General features: G+C 44.0%; 2 protein-coding genes across 3 annotated transcripts in view; one reads left to right on the plus strand and one right to left on the minus strand.

Moving 5' to 3' along the window:
- LOC117536490 overlaps positions 1-13,754 on the plus strand; it is a 32,262-nt gene extending 18,508 nt beyond the window's left edge. Inside the window, exons 1-6 of one of the 2 annotated variants that reach the window (XM_034201393.1) lie at positions 667-5,964; positions 6,046-6,430; positions 6,526-7,642; positions 7,821-8,868; positions 8,956-9,094; positions 12,069-13,754. In XM_034201393.1, coding sequence (XP_034057284.1) covers positions 6,307-6,430; positions 6,526-7,642; positions 7,821-8,868; positions 8,956-9,094; positions 12,069-13,120 — 3,480 coding nt within the window. In that variant the 5' untranslated portion in view covers positions 667-5,964; positions 6,046-6,306 and the 3' untranslated portion in view covers positions 13,121-13,754. Of the gene's footprint in view, positions 1-666; positions 5,965-6,045; positions 6,431-6,525; positions 7,643-7,820; positions 8,869-8,955; positions 9,095-12,068 lie in introns of those variants that run through there. The other variant, XM_034201394.1, reaches the window with a different exon arrangement.
- LOC117536491 (zinc finger BED domain-containing protein 1) lies at positions 9,270-11,541 on the minus strand. Its single transcript, XM_034201395.1, has 2 exons — positions 10,022-11,541; positions 9,270-9,891 (listed from the first exon to the last, which is right to left on the minus strand). The coding sequence occupies exons 1-2, from the start codon at positions 11,486-11,488 to the stop codon at positions 9,424-9,426; spliced, it is 1,935 nt and encodes a 644-aa protein (XP_034057286.1). The 5' UTR covers positions 11,489-11,541; the 3' UTR covers positions 9,270-9,423.
- Positions 13,755-19,736: the final 5,982 nt, after the last annotated feature.

Genomic DNA, 19,736 nt, shown 5'->3' on the forward strand with positions numbered 1-19,736 from the left:
ATCTTAAGTTGTGGGTTTAGTGTTTTTGACCCTAGGAAACACTGATGCATTAATCAATAACAATAATCCACAGCTCCTCTCTCTGCTCCAGAGGATTAAAAAAATATATATCCCAATGCCACAAAAATGCATCAGTGACGTGGTTGAAATCTTGTCTCCAGAAAACAAAAAACTGAAACAAGCGGTATCAGTGACTGTGTGTTTGATGTGGCTCTTTGCAATAACATAGAAAAAATGTGGCTCTTAACCTCTGACTGGTTGGCCACCCCTGCGCTAGCCAATCAAACCGGTGCAAGCTGGAAGAACCAGACCCGCAGTTCATTTCTATATTCCACAAAAATGGAGGAGAACTTAGTTATTGCGGTAGCAAATCACCCGGTTCTTTATGACCAGTCCCTATTTACTTACCGGGATACAAACCGGAGGAGCGAGGCATGGAGGGAGGTGGCAGAGGCAATGGGTGAAACTGGTAGGTTTTCGCTTGTTTGGGGATTTTATATCCAGTTTACTTCGTTGCTAGTTTACTTCGTTGCTAGCAAGCATAGACAGTATCATTAGCCAGCATGGAATGTAGCATAAAATAGCACCATAGACATTAATCTCATAAATGTTCAAAATGTTCAAAGAAATAGTGGAGAAGAACCGGGTTTTTTTGCTTTGTATGTCGGGGGCGGGAGATTCATGTGATTGGTTGTTGGTCGCGAAATCCCCAAGCTTTCAGACACGCCCAGCTCCAAGATTTTCAAGATTTTTGAAAAGCTGCTGTGTGGACGTACCGTTAGGGAGATAAAAAGCAGGATACTTAACATGGCCAAACACCTGTTGAGAGACTGCATTGATCTCGCCCATCAATGCAGGATCAAAGACGGCTGGAAGTTTGACATCTGGCTGTTTCAGGTCCACTAGTCGCTGGTAATTCCACCGGGCCACCCCCGTCATCGCCTGAGCTTGAAACAGCTCTGTGGAAACGCGTGTGCCAGTGACCCACTGAGCCTGGTGGAAGTGATAGCCTTCCTGCTGGGATGTGCCTCTGATGGGGATCCATACAGGAACTTTGGCTCCTTCACCTGGCACATGGTTCAGCTGTAGTGTTCCTCCATGCCTGTACATGATCCCTCCTTCCACCTCTGGATCGCTCAGGCAACCTCGCAGGATGTGTATCCGCTGAATACGCCAGCATTTCAGCAGAGAGGCTTTGAAGAGAGGGCGCCCGTTAGGGTCTGTTGCAAGGTGGAAGTGCTGGAAAACCCCCTCCACTCTCTTGATGAGCTCCTCGGGATGTGGGATCCTGATCCTGCAGTGCTCATGTGTGTGAGGCTTTGTTGGCTTGGCAGGCTGGATTCCACAGAAGGCCTATGCACCGTTAAGCCTCTGCAGGTCTTCCTGATCCACCACAGAAAAGGCTGCAGACAGGAACTGAGCCAAAGAGCTGTAGAGGGGGATGATGCTCGGACACACACTCACGCATCAATCGCCTCAAACAATGGAACAGGTCAAGCTTGATGAGCATGTTCGCATTGAAGTTGGACCTTGATGCACATGTATTGAGCACGTTACCGGAAGTAGCCTGGGTAGGGCAAGACGTGCGTAGGTGGCATAGAGCGACAGCCAATGAAATTGCAGCATTACTGATGCTGTCCATGGTGCTGAACCACTGTCTTAGCCAGCTGATATTTCTTCTGTTCGCAGGTTCGACCCCCGGTTGGGGCAAAGTCTGTGATACATTATCAACGATAAAGAGCTATCTGTTAATCAAGAAATGTGAATCCTAATGTGTTATAGTAACTGTTATTGTGGTTATATTTATTTATTACCTTCAAAAGAAAAACTCCGAAGGCATTATTTATATTTAAGATATGGACCATGTAGTATAAATAATTTACTTATGAATGAGACATGTAGATATTAATCAAGAAAACATCTTTATTGTAAACAACAGAAACAAAGCAGCTTATGTACAAAACATATAATATATAAGTAACAATAAGGTAGAAGTAAATAAAGTAAATAATATTTTGTTAAATAAAGTAAATATAAAAAAGTAAATAAAGCAGTAGTAAATAGAGAATTAAATAATGTAAAAGTTTTAAAACACACAGGATGACAATTTGGCATTAACAGACACACAGGAGGAAAACAACAGAAGTGATAACTATTCATGAAAAAAAACCTTGTCATTTTCCCTTTTCAGCCTCCCATCTTTTCTTTTCAGCCTCATAAAAAGCAGACTCCTTGAAGTTCTTCCAGGTCATCTTCTTCTCCATGCCCTGATCCCTGTAGAGTGATAACACTTTAGCAGGACAGTACACATACTTCCCTGCTACTCCTGGGAATCCTGTGTGAATGAGGACTGTTTGGGTACCTTCAGCACCATAAGCTTTAAAAACGTTGGTGGAGCAGTAGAAGTATCTGACAGTGCCCTGCATGTAGAGGTGGTGGATGGAATACCCATCATTTTCGAAGCGGGCATTTGGCTGGCCGCAGGAAAGACAAGTCTGTTTCTTTGGTTGTTGTTGTTGGTGTTTGTCCATAATGTTTCTGACAATATTCTCAATATATTCTTGTGTCAGAGGTGTGGCTGGGGTCTGAACAGGAGGTGTGGCTGGGGTCTGAACAGGAGGTGTGGCTGGGGTCTGAACAGGAGGTGTGGCTGGGGTCTGAACAGGAGGTGTGGCTGGGGTCTGAACAGGAGGTGTGGGGTTGAAAACAGCAACAGGCATGGTAACAACTGGCACCCTGGTGGTCTCACTACCCTCTGTGAGAGAGTGCCAGAGGACCTGCCTCTCTTGCAGTTTCTCCGGGCTGATGTTTATGGAGGAGCTGGTGTTCAGAAGCTTGCTGAGATGCTTCACATACTGACAAATGTGGTGTTTTGTTGTTGGGTGAAGCATACTGTTTGGGTCTGTGCAGGAGTCAAGCACAAGAGCAGCATAGTCCTTGTCCACAAGCTTCAGCATGTCCTTCTGACTATGGTGTTTGTTGAGCAGGTTGTCAACAGCCTGCCTCATAGGGCCTGTCCAGCGCTTGTGGTCCAACACAAACACCCTCCCACCAGTCTTCACAGGTCCAGTGCGAGCCGCAGTTGGCGAGGACAGCAGAGACTTCAGACATGTGGTTTCTATAACAACAAAAGACAGATATTCATTAATGTCTAAGAAAACAAAGGTTCTGTATAGAAATAAATGATTGGAATCCAGTCACTGATGCTGAAGGATTATTCACTACTTTGTCTGTGCGTCTAAAGTTTACCTGGCTCTGTGTGAGGCTCCAGAGTCGTTCCTGCAGTCACCTCTTGTTTTACTGAAGGAAGGTTTGCAGGAAACTGAAACAGCTTGGTTGGGGGGATGAAGCGTGGCTGAAGAAGCTCAGACTGGGCAGTGGGGTTGCTGCTTTGAGGAGGTGTATCCAGGGCCTGGGTAGAGTCTGCCTTACTCCTGTGCTTATCCCAGTCTAGAGGAACTGGGCGGCAATCAGGCTCCACATATTCCAGGCCAAACTTCTCTCCAGTGTCTCTGTTAGGGAGATAAAAAGCAGGATACTTAACATGGCCAAACACCTGTTGAGAGACTGCATTGATCTCGCCCATCAATGCAGGATCAAAGACGGCTGGGAGTTCAACATCTGGCTGTTTCAGGTCCACCAGTCGCTGGTAATTCCACCGGGCCACCCCCGTCATCGCCTGAGCTTGAAACAGCTCTGTGGAAACGCGTGTGCCAGTGACCCACTGAGCCTGGTGGAAGTGATAGCCTTCCTGCTGGGATGTGCCTCTGATGGGGATCCATACAGGAACTTTGGCTCCTTCACCTGGCACATGGTTCAGCTGCAGTGTTCCTCCATGCCTGTACATGATCCCTCCTTCCACCTCTGGATCGCTCAGGCAACCTCGCAGGATGTGTATCCGCTGAATACGCCAGCATTTCAGCAGAGAGGCTTTGAAGAGAGGGCGCCCGTTAGGGTCTGTTGCAAGGTGGAAGTGCTGGAAAACCCCCTCCACTCTCTTGATGAGCTCCTCGGGATGTGGGATCCTGATCCTGCAGTGCTCACGTGTGTGAGGCTTTGTTGGCTTGGCAGGCTGGATTCCACAGAAGGCCTATGCACCGTTAAGCCTCTGCAGGTCTTCCTGATCCACCACAGAAAAGGCTGCAGACAGGAACTGAGCCAAAGAGCTGTAGAGGGAGATGATGCTCGGACACACACTCACGCAGCAACCGCTTCAAACAATGGAACAGGTCAAGCTTGATGAGCATGTTCGCATTGAAGTTGGACCTTGATGCACATGTATTGAGCACGTTACTGGAAGTAGCCTGGGTAGGGGTGGCATAAAGTGACAGCCAATGAAATTGCAGCATTACTGATGCTGTCCATGGTGCTGAACCACTGTCTTAGCCAGCTGATATTTCTTCTGTTCGCAGGTTCGACCCCCGGTTGGGGCAAAGTCTGTGATACATTATCAAAGATAAAGAGCTATCTGTTAATCAAGAAATGTGAATCCTAATGTGTTATAGTAACTGTTATTGTGGTTATATTTATTTATTACCTTCAAAAGAAAAACTCCTACGGTATTATTTATATTTAAGATATGGACCATGTAGTATAAATAATTTGATATACCCCTTTGTTATTTAGTGGGGCTTGAGCTATAGGCTTCTGTATTTTGTAGATGTGTTTACGTTTAGCCTGGAGGACCTGGTAGTCCAGTTTTCGCGGCTTTATTTTGTTCCCATGGGGTTTACATTTGACTTTTGGTTAGGGGGGGGAGCTCTGGGTCCTACGGCCCCTGGTGTGGCTGGCTCGGGCTCTCTCCTTCTTTTTGTTCCTTTTGGCCAGTCCTCCAGACCTTTTTCTTTTCTTGTTTGGCCGTTGTAGAAATGGGCTCAAGAATAATAAATGCTCCCTCGATATCCAGCTGGAAGACTTCATGGGAGCGAGACGAGCGGCCATTTTGGGCCGTCTGGGCTGTGGAGCGGTTGCGATTGGTCAACATGATCAGACGGAGAAGCTGGCAGGAGGAGAGGATCGGTGTTAATTTTGGCAGCTGTTTTTGATTTAGTCTTTAGCCGAAAATGGTTATTAGTTTTAGTCATTTCTATCCTTCATAGTTTTAGTCTAGTTTTAGTCGATGAAAAATTACATTTTAGTCGACTTTTAGTCAAAATGTTTTCTCTCTTTAAACCTATTCAGTTAGGCAAATACAGGTTTCTGACATTGGAATCAAGGTGACAGCATCAAGTGTTGACAGAATAATAAATGCTGGTTACTAAGTACTGGTTGTTGCGTGTGTTTTTCATGTTGCGGGTCTGAGCGCGAGCCACTACAGCGGAGTAGAGGTTGTGGCCGTAACTTATTGGGGCTCGTTCAAAGACTGTCTCGGGCAGGTGCCAGTTTGGGGAGTAGTGCTACTTTTGTAGAACAGCCCTTGACAGCATGTGTGGTTTTTTTGTGTGCAGTGTAGAGTAGAGTTGCTTGAGTAGTAGCCTAACTGGTGGGAAGTTGGACGCGTGTAGTAAACAGCAATTATTATGAGCAGGTCAAAGCTGCAATACTACGAGCCTATAAACTTGTGCCAGAGGCATATCGCCTACCATGCGCCTATATGACGTCGGCTACACCCTCTACCTGATGGACAAGGTGGAAGAGGAGGAGAGAGGTGGGACCTTCAACCCCCAAGGGCCTAGCAAGGACAGCCTGCTGTCGTTTCTGCACTACGCCAGGAGCTTCCAGGAAATTGAGGATCTGAGGAAGTACCTGTGCTCCAGGAAGCCTGCCCCACCAGTGGCGTCAGAGGGGGAACATACTGTCGGCTTTGGAGCCAGGGCCAAAGACACCTGGAAGCAGATCTGGGATACAGCAAGATGTACAACCTTCAGCAGTACATCCTCAAGCAGCAGAGGGCTGAGTCCTGTCCACCACCGGCTGAAGGCTGCATTGCATCAGCTACCTCCACTCTGACATCCAGCACTCCAGGTCAGCTCACAGTAATATGCAAATACTGCTTTAAGGTGAACATGACATTGACATAATACATGTTATTGTTTAATCTCCTAGTGATGGAGGAGGACGAGGAGCTGGAGAGGGCGATGTTGAATCTTTCTCCTTCAAAACTCTACACTGAACGAAGTAGGTGGATCCAGTTAGATACACAGTGATTATATAAATGTACTGTACATGTTCAAACTTCATTATAATTCTTTTTATTTTTTTTATTTTTTTACATTGTCACGGTGTCATACAGTATAGTGCTCACGTTTTAGGTAAAGTTAAGTAATGATATCATCGTCTCTGTTTTCATTTTTCACAACTTCTTAAATGCTGCTTCTTAATTTCGATAATGTGTATACGTCACTTGCCTGTTTGTATCTCATCATCCCAGATTCATCACCACATAATATAGCCCCTGTGGAAGCGCAGGGAGACACTGTCCTCGATGAAGGTATGGATATCTGTGACACTGTATTATAGCAGTCATTTATATAGAGCTTTATTCAATTGTATCTGATGTAACTGATGTTTTACTGTGTTTTTCAGCTCTGACTTGCCCAGTGCCTCCTGTCCCCTTAGCAGCACCACACCAGCCTGCAGCCTCTGTTCCGGGCTATAGTGAGGATGTTGCCCACTGGAACTGCTCGCACCAGCAGCAGATTTGGATGAAGACTGAGTTGGAAACATTGGGTCTGTGGCCAGGTTCACGTCCAGTGAGACACCTAATGAACATGTTGTCCCTGTGGCGTTATCCGCCTCAGCCTGAGCTCATAGACTCAATCTCTGACCTGCCTTCACCCAAGTACTATCAGCTTCATCCATATTTCATTTGGAAGCCAGAGCACGCGATCATGGAGAGGGTGAGAAACAACTTTGTCTTGCCCTGTCTCTATGGCTCTCCCAACCCTCAGGTCGTTTATTTTGGCATTGGAAGGCCAAGAGTCATCCTTGGGACAAGCGGCCAGTACTATATTTTAGCTTTGCGACTCACCTGCAAGGTCTGCAAAAAGTACTGGCATGCTGACAAGCCCCAGTGGCTGGAGAAGCTACCCCAGCGCATCAGCAACATCGTGCCGGCCTTCCTGACGCACAAAAAGGCCGTCTGCAAATCTGTACTGGATGAGATGAGACGCAGCGGCAGATCCCCAGAGGACACGTCCAAGCAGCTGACGGAGGCGCTCAATCTCAAATATGAGAGAGCTCACCTGGCCTACTTGCTGTGTGTGCAGAATGTCAGGGATGCTGAGGCAGGAGTCTACGGCCAAAGGACCATCACTGGGTTCCTCAGACAGGAAGATACTCCGGCTCCATTTGGTGGATACTCGGACGGTGATGGCTGGTGTGGAGTTTCTGTCTCTTCCCACTACCTGGTGGAGTGCCTGGTCCGTGAGTATCAGCGGCAGGAGGAGCTCCTTACTCTGCTGCTTCAGGGGACCTTTGGACAGGCCCTGAGGTCTGATCACACTCGCAGAGTGGCTAGGAAGGTTGTGCGGTCGTCTGGCACCATGTCTTCCTATGCCATCATGAATGAGAACTGGATGATCCTGAGCTGGGTGATGCTGCAGTCAGAGTGTGATAGGTCCCTTAACCCGTTGTATGAGGGTCTGTCTCAACGCTACACTGTGGCTGGAGTGGAGAAGGCACGCTACCAGTGGGTGGACAGGTATAAACAACAAGTTTAAATTGAAAACAGTTGATTCTTTTTGTGCATTTAATTCTGTAATCTGACTCTTCATAAATATAATACACATGAATAATTACAGTTAATTATTACACACATTTTGTACGAAGATATTGTACAAGGTTTTCAGCTGTAATGACATTTCTTTGTAATGCTTTAGGGACTGCTGCGCTGCCTTCAAGGTCCTTCAACCTGGGGCTCAGGAGCACTTGTGGGACAGCTGGAGGACCACAGATGCTATCCTGGCAGAGGCCACCTCTGGAAATCTCAAGAACATTTGCGCATCAAGGAACAAGTTTAACAAAGACATTATTGTCAAGTTGGACTTGTTTCATTGTATGCGGCGGTTTACCAGGGAGTGTGTCTCCGAGCATCATTCGTTGTACAGCTCCTTCTGCCAGTTCCTCTCAGCAGCGTTCGTTGTGGTGGACCACAGCGATCTCCAGAAGCTGAAGGAGGCGTACACGTTCTGCAGAATTTCTCCTGCTAACCCCACAAAGCAGCACATAAGAGAGCACTGCAGGACAAAGGTGCCACAGCCAATGGAACTGCTGCAAAGAGTGGAAGACGTCCTCCATCACTATTACATGGCAAAGGATGCCAATGATTTGCTCCTTTTCAAAGACTCAATGTTAAAGGTGTGGAGGATCCAGCGCATCCACATCCTCCGAGGCTGCCTGAGCGACCCTGAAGTGGGAGAGGGAATCCTCTACAGGTATGGTGGCACCCTGCAGCTGAATTACAACAAGGGCGAGGGAGCTGCCGTGCCTGTGTGGATCCCTGTGAGAGGCACCTCTCAGCAGGAGGGTTTCCACGGACACCAAGCCCAATGGGTGACAGGCAACCGGGTGTCCTGTGAACTATTCCAGGCCCAAGCTATGACTGGAGTTGTGCGCTGGAACTACCAGAGGCTGGTGGACCTGAAACAACCAGATGTGGAGCTGCCAGCCGTGTTTGACCCCCGGTTGATTTCAGAGCTTAACACCATCTCTGTAAAAGTGACAGGAAGGTCCAAATACCCAGCACTGCAGCTCTCCAACAGGGACACGGGGGAGAGATTTGGACTGCAGTACGTGGAGCCAGGCTGTCGTCCTGTTGTTTTGAACTGGGACAAGAACAGGGCACAGCCAAACAACCCAGCGGCAGTAGCCATGGAGACAGAGCATCATTGCCCTGCCCCTACTGTTGTAGTGGGCACAGACTCTCAGGTAATCCAGTTCATATTTATATCTACTTACTGTCAAGTACTGACAGACTGGCTGACTAACTAATTCACTATATTTGTGCTATTTCAGGAATCCTGTGCTGCTCCAGTTGGGGCAGTGCCAATTCTGTCTTCCAGTTCCCGGCAGTCCTCTGATGTTGTGACCAAGTCCCTGCTGCCTTTGACACAAGCCTCTGCCACACAAAAACCAGAGCCTTTGATAGATACAGGTCATTCAAATTACCTACCTACTAGGGGTGTAACGGTTCACAAACATTTCGGTTCGGTACGTACCTCGGTTTTTAGGTCACGGTTCGGTTCGGTACGTTTTCGGTACAGCAGAAAAAATTCTCACAAAACATAAAATATATATATATATTTTTTTATTATTATTAAACTGTGAACTCTAATAAATAAAAAATATAACAAAATGAACATAAAAGTGCAGCATTTCGATGAACTGAAATCTGTGCTTGAACTGTACTGTAGTACTCTGTTCGTAATACTAGTACTCAGACCTGAGCAGCCAGCAGATTGACATTAGCCGGCAGATTGCTTCTCATTGTATTTTCAGGTTTTTTTTTAGAAAAATTAACTTGTCCACATTGCTTGCTGAAAGGGCAGATCTGCTGGCACTAACAATGTCTCCTGCTGTGGAGAACACCCTCTCGCTAGGGACAGAGGTAGCAGATACAGCCAGGTAGCGCTTTGCCAACATGGCAACATGAGGATATTTGGCCTCATTGTTCTTCCACCATGCAAGTGGGTCGGAGTCCAGTGAAGTGCTGTCCGCTGCCATGTATGAGGTAACCTCTCCCTTCACCAGCTGCAAAGTGGGCTTGTTTCTCTCCTCAGTGTTGAAGAGCTCACCAAACAGTTCTGCCATGGCTGACTTCCTGATGGGAGGAGGAGGAGGAGGATGGGAGGAGGAGGAGGAGGAGGAGGAGGAGGAGGAAGATTCTACAGATTCCTCTGGGTCTGCTCTCCCTGCGGATGACATGGCTCCTGCTGTCTCTGTGGCCTCCCTCTGCAGAATTAAATGACAGAAATAATGTTATATTTTACATGAGAGTACTATTCACATTGTAACAGCTATAACATGTTTCAAATTAAGCAAAAATTGAATTTATGCATAAGGAAATTAATTAATTGTATACCTGTTCTTCAATGGCCACAATCTCTGTGGTGAGACTGTTGTAGATGTGTTCACGGCAGGCATTATCCACATGAGAAAGGGCCTTGAACCTTGGATCTACAGCTGTGCATTTATGAAGAAAGTCCTGAAGAGCAGGGTCAGTGTATCTGTCCTTTAGGCTCCCTCTGATGGCAGCTTTGACTTCCTTCACAGTTAGACAGTCCTTCTCATTTGGTCCCATGGATTTAATCAGCATTGTTTTGAGAGGCAGGATCATTGAAACTGATGGAGTTGTTTCAGTGCACATCAGTGTTGTGATCGTTTTTAGGGGTTTAAGGACCTCAATTACCTCCTCTGCCATTCTCACATCCTGGTCACTCAATGTATTAATGTTTTTGTTTTTCTTGAGGGTCTTTTCTGTCAATGCTGAGTAAACAGCAGCTTGCTGCTCAAGATACCGCTCCACCATGTCATAACTGGAGTTCCAGCGAGTGGGGACATCATGGATGAGTTTGTGTTTTGGCACATTGAGCATCTCCTGTTTGCACTGCAATATATGTGCAGCTGTTGTGCTACGGTGGAAGAAAGACACAACACTCCTGATTCTGCCTAGCAGCCTGGACACCTGGTTGATTCCTGTTGCTTTTTGTGCAGCTAAATTAATTGTGTGAGCAAAGCATCCAATTTGGGGGCCCAGTCCAGCTTCACTGATTGCATTGACAATGTTTCTTGCGTTATCTGTTGTGACTGGAATTGTGTTACCTGGCCTCTCCAACTTCCATTCTGACACTACCTCCTTCAGTACCTCTGCCAGATTTGTGCTTGTGTGCTGTTCGTAAAGGGGGCGAGTTTGCAGGACGTGGCTTTGCATGTTCCAGTTGCAGTCGGGTGTAATGTAGTGCGCCGTTACAGTTAAATAACTCTCGGTGGCCCGAGATGTCCACCCATCGGTCGTTAGAGCAATAGAAGATGCCTTGGATAGGTCGTGGACAACTGTTGTTTTTACTTTATTGTAAAGTGCTGGTATCACTTCCTGGCTGAAGTGCGGACGAGAGGGAACCTGGTAACGAGGCTCGACCACTCTCAACATGTGTTTGAACCCTATATTCTCCACAACGGAATATGGTCGCATGTCCGCTGCTATGAAAACACCTATGGCGTTTGTGATAGCTGTGGCTCGGTCGGAACTTTTTACGAGTGGTGGAGGCTTAAATGATAGTGGGAGTTGAGTTTGCACTTCAGTCATTTTTCGTTTGATACCGGTAATATTTACGTTCGGGTGATGTCTTTTCAGATGCGTGTGCATGTTTGTTGTATTGCCGGCCGCGTAACCAATGTGTGTCGAACAATGCCGACAAACAGCTTTAGTTCGGTCCACCTGTCTTTGTCCGTCATCGTTGTATGCAACTGCAAAACCATAATGTTCCCAAACCGGAGACTTTAATGTTGGTGGAGGATTTTCGAGCTCCACTTTCCCTGCGTTCGCCATTTTGAGAGTTCCTCAAATTACTGACTAAATTTGAACGCATCCCTGTGACCAGCTCTCATAGCATGTCTCTCTCGTCCAATGAAATTACTTGCTCGCTCTATGACGCGTGGAACCCAATGTGAGCAAATGACTCTGAATGCTGCGCCCGCAGCACCTGAGATTACTTCCAAAAAGTTGTTCACGTTCTAATTTTTTTACGTTTAACGTTATATTCGTTCGGTACACTTCGGTACACACCCGTACCGAACCGAAGTGCCCGTACCGAATAATTTCGGTACGGGTACGTGTACCGTTACACCCCTACTACCTACACTACCTCACTGTTAAAAACAGGCGTGCACATAATATATGTAATATCATCATGTTGAAATATTGTTTATTAACAACAATCATTAAGCAAGTGTATGCAAACTGTAAAAGCCATTGAAAAGCATAATAGAACAAGAGGTAGGAATATAAGATAATCATGTATTTGTCCCACAAAAGTTAAATTAGCTGTGAAGTGAAATGACTAAAAGAGCTAATTGATTTGCAACACACTGGCATAAAACAATATAATTAACATATATTTCTTTTTTAGACTTGACAGGGGTAGCACCGCTGCCTCAGTCCTCCTCTCCTCGAGCCACCCGCACTGGACCAATTAAAACTGGTGGCCTCATTCAAGTCTTGGACCATGGTCGGTGGACAGAACCCATGAAAGCTGCCATCGACGAGCTTCTGGTAAACCACTGTGGTGCCAAAGATGTCCTGAAGCGGGTGGATGCGGACTACGCTGCCATGGTCCAGAGGGGATGCACAGACCGGAACAGCCTCCTTCACCCGACCACAGTCCAACATATCTCACGATATGTGAAACATCTGGCAAAATTAAAAAACACCAGCTCTTCCCTCAACACATCCCCAGAAAAGGTCTTAGAGACACAGCAGCTGTGGCATAGTTTGACCTCAGGTAGCCAAACTATCAGTGTGCCTGTCATAACTCTGCCACCTGCCATATGCAACCCTCCAGCTGTGGCTCCCAGACAGGAGGACTCACTGAGCAGGGCTTCAGTGGAGAAGATTGTGTCAGACGTCCTGGCAAAACAACAGCAGCAGCAGCAGCAACAGCAGCAACAGCAGCAGCCTCTGAAAAAGACGCCTAAATCCAGATATCTTGGGGATGGCTCTTCAGTTCATTTTTTTTACCAGTCAAAAACGGTAAAATACTTTTACTGCTCCACCAAGGTCTTTCAGACCTATGCTAAAGAAGGCCTCAAAGACACCAGGATGTCTTTTGAGAACTTTGCTGCAACTGCGTTTTTTGAGCGAGAGCTGGAGGCTGCCAGACAGAGGGGGGCAGAGTGGAGAAAGGTTGCAGAGGAGAGAGGGAAGAGGAAGGCAGCTGTGCAGCTGCCAACAGGCCGTCTCTGCAGGATTTGTCACCAACCCCTGAAGCAGGGTCCCAACAGCCCTCATATCCATGCATACTTCCCAGGGGTTCCAGGGAAGTACATCTACTGCCCCTCCAGAGTCTTCTCCTTATATAATGCACAGGGCATGGAGAAGGAGATGACGTGGCCGGACTTCCAGCAGTCGGACTTCTATGATGCTGAAAGGGACAGATGGATTGCAGACAAAAGGAAGCCCTAACATACCCTCACATACACACATGCACACGCCACTTCCTGGGTCTACTAAGTTGCATACTAACATACAAACTAAGACGTTTTGCCTGCAACACAAACGAGACCCCTAAACTATCAGCCTTTTCACCAGTCCTGCCAATCCTGCCAATAACAAAACAGTTTTGGTTAATGCCCTCAAAAAACTCAATTAATAATAAAGAATAATAATCATTTCAAGGATTTCTATGGGTCCTCCACTCCAACCTTGTCAGTGCTGGGGCCTTAAACATGTAATGTATTTAAATGTTACACTAGAATATTATATACTAGAATAAATAAATGAACAATAATTGCACTAGAATACAATTAAACAAATACCAAGTAAGAGGGTATAAATCACTAAAATGAGAATAGAATGCAGAATAGTAACCATACAAGAGCATGAGGTGAAAAACATTTCAGATAATGGATGGTGGTGAGATCAAACAAATCTATAACAAAACAATACACTATCTTCTGCTAAATTATAATATTATAATAAATATTAAGGTGCAATACAACATATCATATAGTCCAAAAATACAAAGAATATAATATGGTTCAATCCTTTTTTCAGGATCTGATTGTTCTCTCTGTATTGTGTTTTCAGTGTTTTTTATATATTTGTTGTTCTATTTTTATATTTCTGTTTTTGAATAAATGATCTTGAATGCATCACTGTGGCTGTCTTTACTTGATAGAGGAAGTAATAGTGATAGAAAATGAAACACACTCATATGCTCAATGTAAACATCTGTACAATCAACATATTTAAAATATTAATTATAAGTAAAACTACAAAGATATTATATAAAACATTATTATTACTAATATTAAGATATCATTATTTGTGGTGTTATTGCTATATATTAAGATTAAAATAACTATTATAAGAAGCAGCAAGCAAAGAATAATTCATTTCTAACTCCAAATATCTGTTTCAACTTTAACTTTAAACGTTTGAAAATGTAAATGTAGTGTTTGTGTATAATGAGCAACATTTTGAAACTGAATGCGAAATGTTGTTTGGGTCAGGTGGGATTCGAACCGTCGTTCTTTTGAAGAGGCTTCTGGCCAATAGAAAGTCTTCTATGGGTATAGAGAGGCGAAGTCCCTCCCCTTCCGAAAGCCTCCATGGGACCCCGGAAGCGGAAAATTATACATTGAAGTCAATGGAGAGAGAAAGGTTATCTTTTGATCCCGATTGAATTGTGCCACGAATGACACATATGATGTTTGTCAATTTAAAAGAACATTTTGCAAGTCAAAAAAATACAAATGTGTCGTAAAACTGTGAAGTTACACATTGTTTCGTGTGAAACCGCTCAGTGAACTACAGGTCTCTCGTCTCGCACAATACGCGTCACCAACATAAAGATGGCCGTCACGTTAGCACATTTCACCACATTCTTTCAGAATGAGAATAAAAGTATTTTACGATGTGAAAATCACTACAAGTCTGGGCACGTTGAGAGCTGTACCTATATGAAAGGGGAGTTAGTCGGTTCTGTAAGAGCCAGCATGCGGGACCGGCTTTACAAGGTTTCGGTGAGTAATATGAGTGCAATGTGTAACGTTAATGTCAGCTAGCTAACATTAGCTAACAAGGTACACTAACGTGTTTTGTTTTAGCAACTAGTTTTCTCCTTAAGAACTTCGTGGTCTCTGTGTATGCTGTGGATAACATTAGTGTTCACAAGAACAAGGTACACTCCCGTGTTTTGTTTTAGTTGCTCTTCAGATTGAAGCGGCCAGTTTTATATCGACTATACTGTATGTGTGATCTCCTTTTTCTCGTTGTGTCATTTGAGTTTATTTGCTGTGTGTCGATTCAAGGATGTTGGTTATCTAGTCACAGCTGTGTGTGACTCCCTCTGGTACACCGGTATGTGTTTTCCTAATGTAGAGAGCATTGATTAATTAATAAACTACACAATGAGTCTAGATCCTGACCAAATCCTTTTTTATTGTTGATCAAATGTTTTTCAAAAACGTATTCATACACATTTAGAAAAATACAATGTACAATCACAACCAATACAACACAAATTACAAAAAATACAGAAAAACAAACAATAACAACAGACAAGAGGACAAAACTATGGAAAAATAAACCCTCCCACCCCCAGATCCGGACCATCCTTGTATTATTGCTCATTCAATCTATTATAGCATGCTAACAAATGGTACTTACTTTATTTTGACAGATCTGCATGGGAGACGATGGCGTGATGCAGAGCGCTGTCTGTGATTGTGCACAGGAGATGTACAAATGCAGCCACGCTGCAGCATTGGCAATATTTTCCATGTGGCAGATCAGCTCCACAGATGTTGAGTGCCAGTGGAGGAAGCCTGGCACTTCCAAAGTAGTCCAGCCGGTGTCTCAACTTTACCAACAGCGAGAGGAGACATACAACCCACTGGCCAGAGACATCGCCAACTGTCAACTGGGGGGTTGTAAACGAGGCCGAAGGGGTGAAGGCTTTTGTGGAGGCCTATCAAGTGACAGTGTTCGAATCAAGTCTGGTCTCTTTGTGAGTGAGTCGGGTGTTCTGGGAGCATCACCCGATGGACTTGTGCAGCCATCTGCCCTGCTGGAGGTGAAGTGTCCACACAGCCAGAGGAACATGACCATCGCGGAGGCAGTCCAGTTACCATCCTTCTGTCTCCGTGAGGAGGGTGGGTCATATATTCTCAAGGAGAATCACCCATACTGGCACCAGGTCCAAGGGCAGCTGCACATCACAGACCGGAGTCTCTGCTACTTTGTTGTGTGGACCACGAAGGAGGCGATCATCATCCCCATCCCCAAAGACCCTGCATGGCATGGAAATCTCCTCCTCCTGGAACAATTCTACACCCAGCATATGCTCCCTGTGTTGGCCAGTAGAGAGGAGGACATTTCAATAAACATACTCTTAACACCCTCGGACTCTGCGTTGTGTTTCGTATGTGTGATGGGGTGTTATGCAGAGGGGAGGAAAACAGGACACAGCAGATTGGGATTGTGGTGGAGATGCTGAGCAGTTATTTAATTGTTGCATGTAATTATTATTATACTGCGTGCTTCTTAGTTATTCCATCTTTTGCTGTAACATGGATCTGTATGTAACTCTATATTTACTTGTTATCTACCACACTTCCTTCTACATCATACACCATCATTATACATGATGGTGTATATAGGATATATATATTTGTATACATATCTGTAAATTGTATAATTTTATTTAAACGTCTTTTTGATCTCTCAAACTGAGTAAGATTGACAATAAAGTTGACTTTGAAAAATATATATATTCTTTATGAAAATAGTTGACTGTTGTCAAATGAATCCAAATGAAACGTTGGACTGAACTACAACTACGCCTTTAAATCTCTACGGACTGTTTTTCAGTGGGATGGCAAGTTCCTATCTTTAAACATTTATTAGTTTTTTCTCAGAACAGATTTAATTTTCTGAAGTTAATTTAACTTTGCCGACCATGTAAGGTCATCATTAAAAGGTACAATCAATTTGTTTAGGGTTGACTAAAATAATGAAAAACATTCATTTGGATAATTTACTGACAGAATAAGAAACTCAATGATGCTCTACTCACCTGTTCCCTTTTTATAAAGTGAAACAGTTGAAACGATAGATTTTACTAAACTTAAAAACAACCTTCTCCAAAAGCTATCAAGGAATATACCGAATACTTGTTTTAGAACTTTATTACATATTTTTATATAAATAGTTTGAATGATCCATAATTGACAGAAGCTTGTGTTTACACTGACCTGTTACTCATATATTAATGTCTTTGTAACTTCAGTAAACCACTACCTCACTAATTTCTTTCATTCATCACGGTTCAGTAAACTAAGTGATACATGAACCAGTTTAATCATTATAATAACGTAGGATTGCAACTCTTTGAAAATGTATGTGGCTCTTAAAAGAGCTGTTGTGTTTGGGTGTGCTGGTCTCAGGTCAGTCTAAGCCCTCTCTCCGCGGATGCGGCGGGCCAGCTGGATGTCCTTGGGCATGATGGGGACCCTCTTTGCTTGGTTCATCTTACTGGGGGGCAGCTACATGGATGTCGGTGCAGTCCACAATCATTGCGCAGTTGAAGGCAGAATGAATTTATTATTGACTCCGAATGAAGCACAACTTCATGTCATACAATACAATGACTTTATTTGTAATTGTGTAAAAAAATACGAGCATTGATTAGCAAGCAGGACCTGCAGGAACAGAGAATGGTGATGGAGCTGGGAAGAGAGAAGAATAAAGAAAACAGATCAACTTTATTATCGGATATTAAAAATTCAATTTCAAAACAAGTTGCCGCTCCTACAGTTTTCTAGTATGTAAAGATGATTTCACATGACCTATGCAAAATATCACACTCAATACATGTGTGTCTCTGGGGGGTGCATTGTGCCTTTGATGTATATAAATAATATATCATAACCAAATACTATTACGTACAGTGGAAATCAGGTTGCCAGAGCAGGTCAGTGTGCATGTTCCTCAACGTCTCAGCAGTTACAGGTGAGGTAAAGAAAATAAAAGAGAAAAAGGTCAGTAACAACACTTAGTTTAAAGTAACAACACTTTAAAGTAACAACACTTTGAATAATTATCTCTTCTAACAATTTTCTCTCAATAAGCACAGAACGACTGTCTTTCCAACAAACAGATTGTCATCACAATGAAACACGTCCAGAAGAATGTCATGCAAAGCTCCATGCCTGCCTTCGACTCTCCCTGAACTGCTTCCTTAGCACCCGGTGGAGGGCGCAGTAGGCTACTCTTCAAAAGTTTCACGAAATACTTACCATCATGTTTGGTTACTGTTTAACATTTTGGTTTACTTCATGTAATAAAATAATAACTTCATGGTAAGGCTACTACAAATGACAAGGCTAAGTAATGTAATGCTAACTAACGTGCTCGCTACTCGTCGCTACTAGCTAGGTAGCTAACTTGACTATGTTCCATGCACAACATGTATATTACCTATGATATTACCTGATATGTCTGATCCAGCGACTCCTGGTCCTTTCATCAGACGGGAAGAGATAGAACGAGCAAGTGGTATGATCACTTTTATGACTACAACCTGGTACAAAGCACACAGGCATCTTGTAAAAGTGAATTTATTTTTAGCGATCTATAATTTATTGGAGGGAATAAATCAGTTATGAGATCTTCTTCTTCTTCGCTTTAATTACGAGTCTTATTATAAATCACCGAGCATGCCTGTGACATCACTTACGCGACCCAGAATGGGATTTGGGATTTGTAGTCTTTGTAGTAGCGTATTTTTCATAGTCTTATATTTCAGCAGTTTTACGACAAAATGTGACTTTTTTGACACGGAAATGATTGTTTAAGATTGACAAACATCATATGTGTAGTTCGTGGCACAATTCAAACGGGATCAAAAGATACGTGTTCTCTCTCCATTGAATTCAATGTAAATTTTTCGCTTCCGGGGTCCCATGGTCCGGAAGTAGATGGGCGTGACTTCGCCTCTCCATACACGGCTTACCCCCGCGTGACAGGCGGGGATACTGACCACCATGGGCGTCGCCTGGGGTAGGCATCCGGGGCTTTAGCCCCGGATGTTTTTTCTTTAGCCCCGGACAAATTCTCCCTCAATAATATAATACATTAACCTACTTTACCTATAGGACGGACGGCAGAATTGTAATTTCCCATGTTGAGTGAATGCAACACAGAGGCAAGACGACGCCACCAGACCAATCAGAGAGTTGCATGGAAATAAACGTGTTTTATTGGCTGACAGGTACGTACCTCTCCTCTGTGACAATGTTTACACTTTAAACTGTCAGCCCCGGACGCGGAGATTCTGAAGATGGACATTAGAAGTTTTTTTAATAAAAAAGACGGCAATTCTCAAGTGGTGGCTCACACAACAACCCCAGAGCCACCACCTGAGCCAGGTGAACAAGGTATGTACCTGTCAGTAAACTTACAAGTTATGCGAACATGTAAGCAAAGCATAACATACAGCTACGTTGACGTTACTTTGAATCGCGCGGGTAAGCTAAACCGTTAGCAAGTAGCTATAGCTAGCCAGATTAAATAAACACTTTGTCATACAATCTAAATGTTGTGTTTTTTAGCGTTACCTGGTGATTTCAAAGAAAGCTCTCTGGGAAATGTTGACTTACTGTCAGTGTTCGACATGAAGCTAGAAGCTACTTTACAGTAGTACAGTTGATCCTGATTCCTGAGTCCTGTCAGTTAAAGTGTTTCATAGTTAGCTTAGCTAAGCATCAATGTAGCACTGAAATATATGGATGTGAATTACTCAAACTACATTTGTATAGGAATGATTCTGTCCTATTGGCAGATAACTACTCTTAGTGATATCTACAAGAGGTTTCCAATGTAAATTTAACTATTTTCAATTGGTTAGTATTACATTTTGTGACAGTGTGGTGACACTCATTTTAATGAAGACACATTTGTGTATCTTGAAATTCATTTATTTGACAGAGCTGGAAACTGATTGACTTAAAATACTTGTTTGTCTTTACCTACACAGTCATCACAGATGAGCCAAACAGAGTAGAGGATGAAGAAA

This window comes from Gymnodraco acuticeps, unplaced genomic scaffold (genome assembly GCF_902827175.1).
Source record: "Gymnodraco acuticeps unplaced genomic scaffold, fGymAcu1.1, whole genome shotgun sequence".
NCBI lineage: Eukaryota > Metazoa > Chordata > Actinopteri > Perciformes > Bathydraconidae > Gymnodraco > Gymnodraco acuticeps.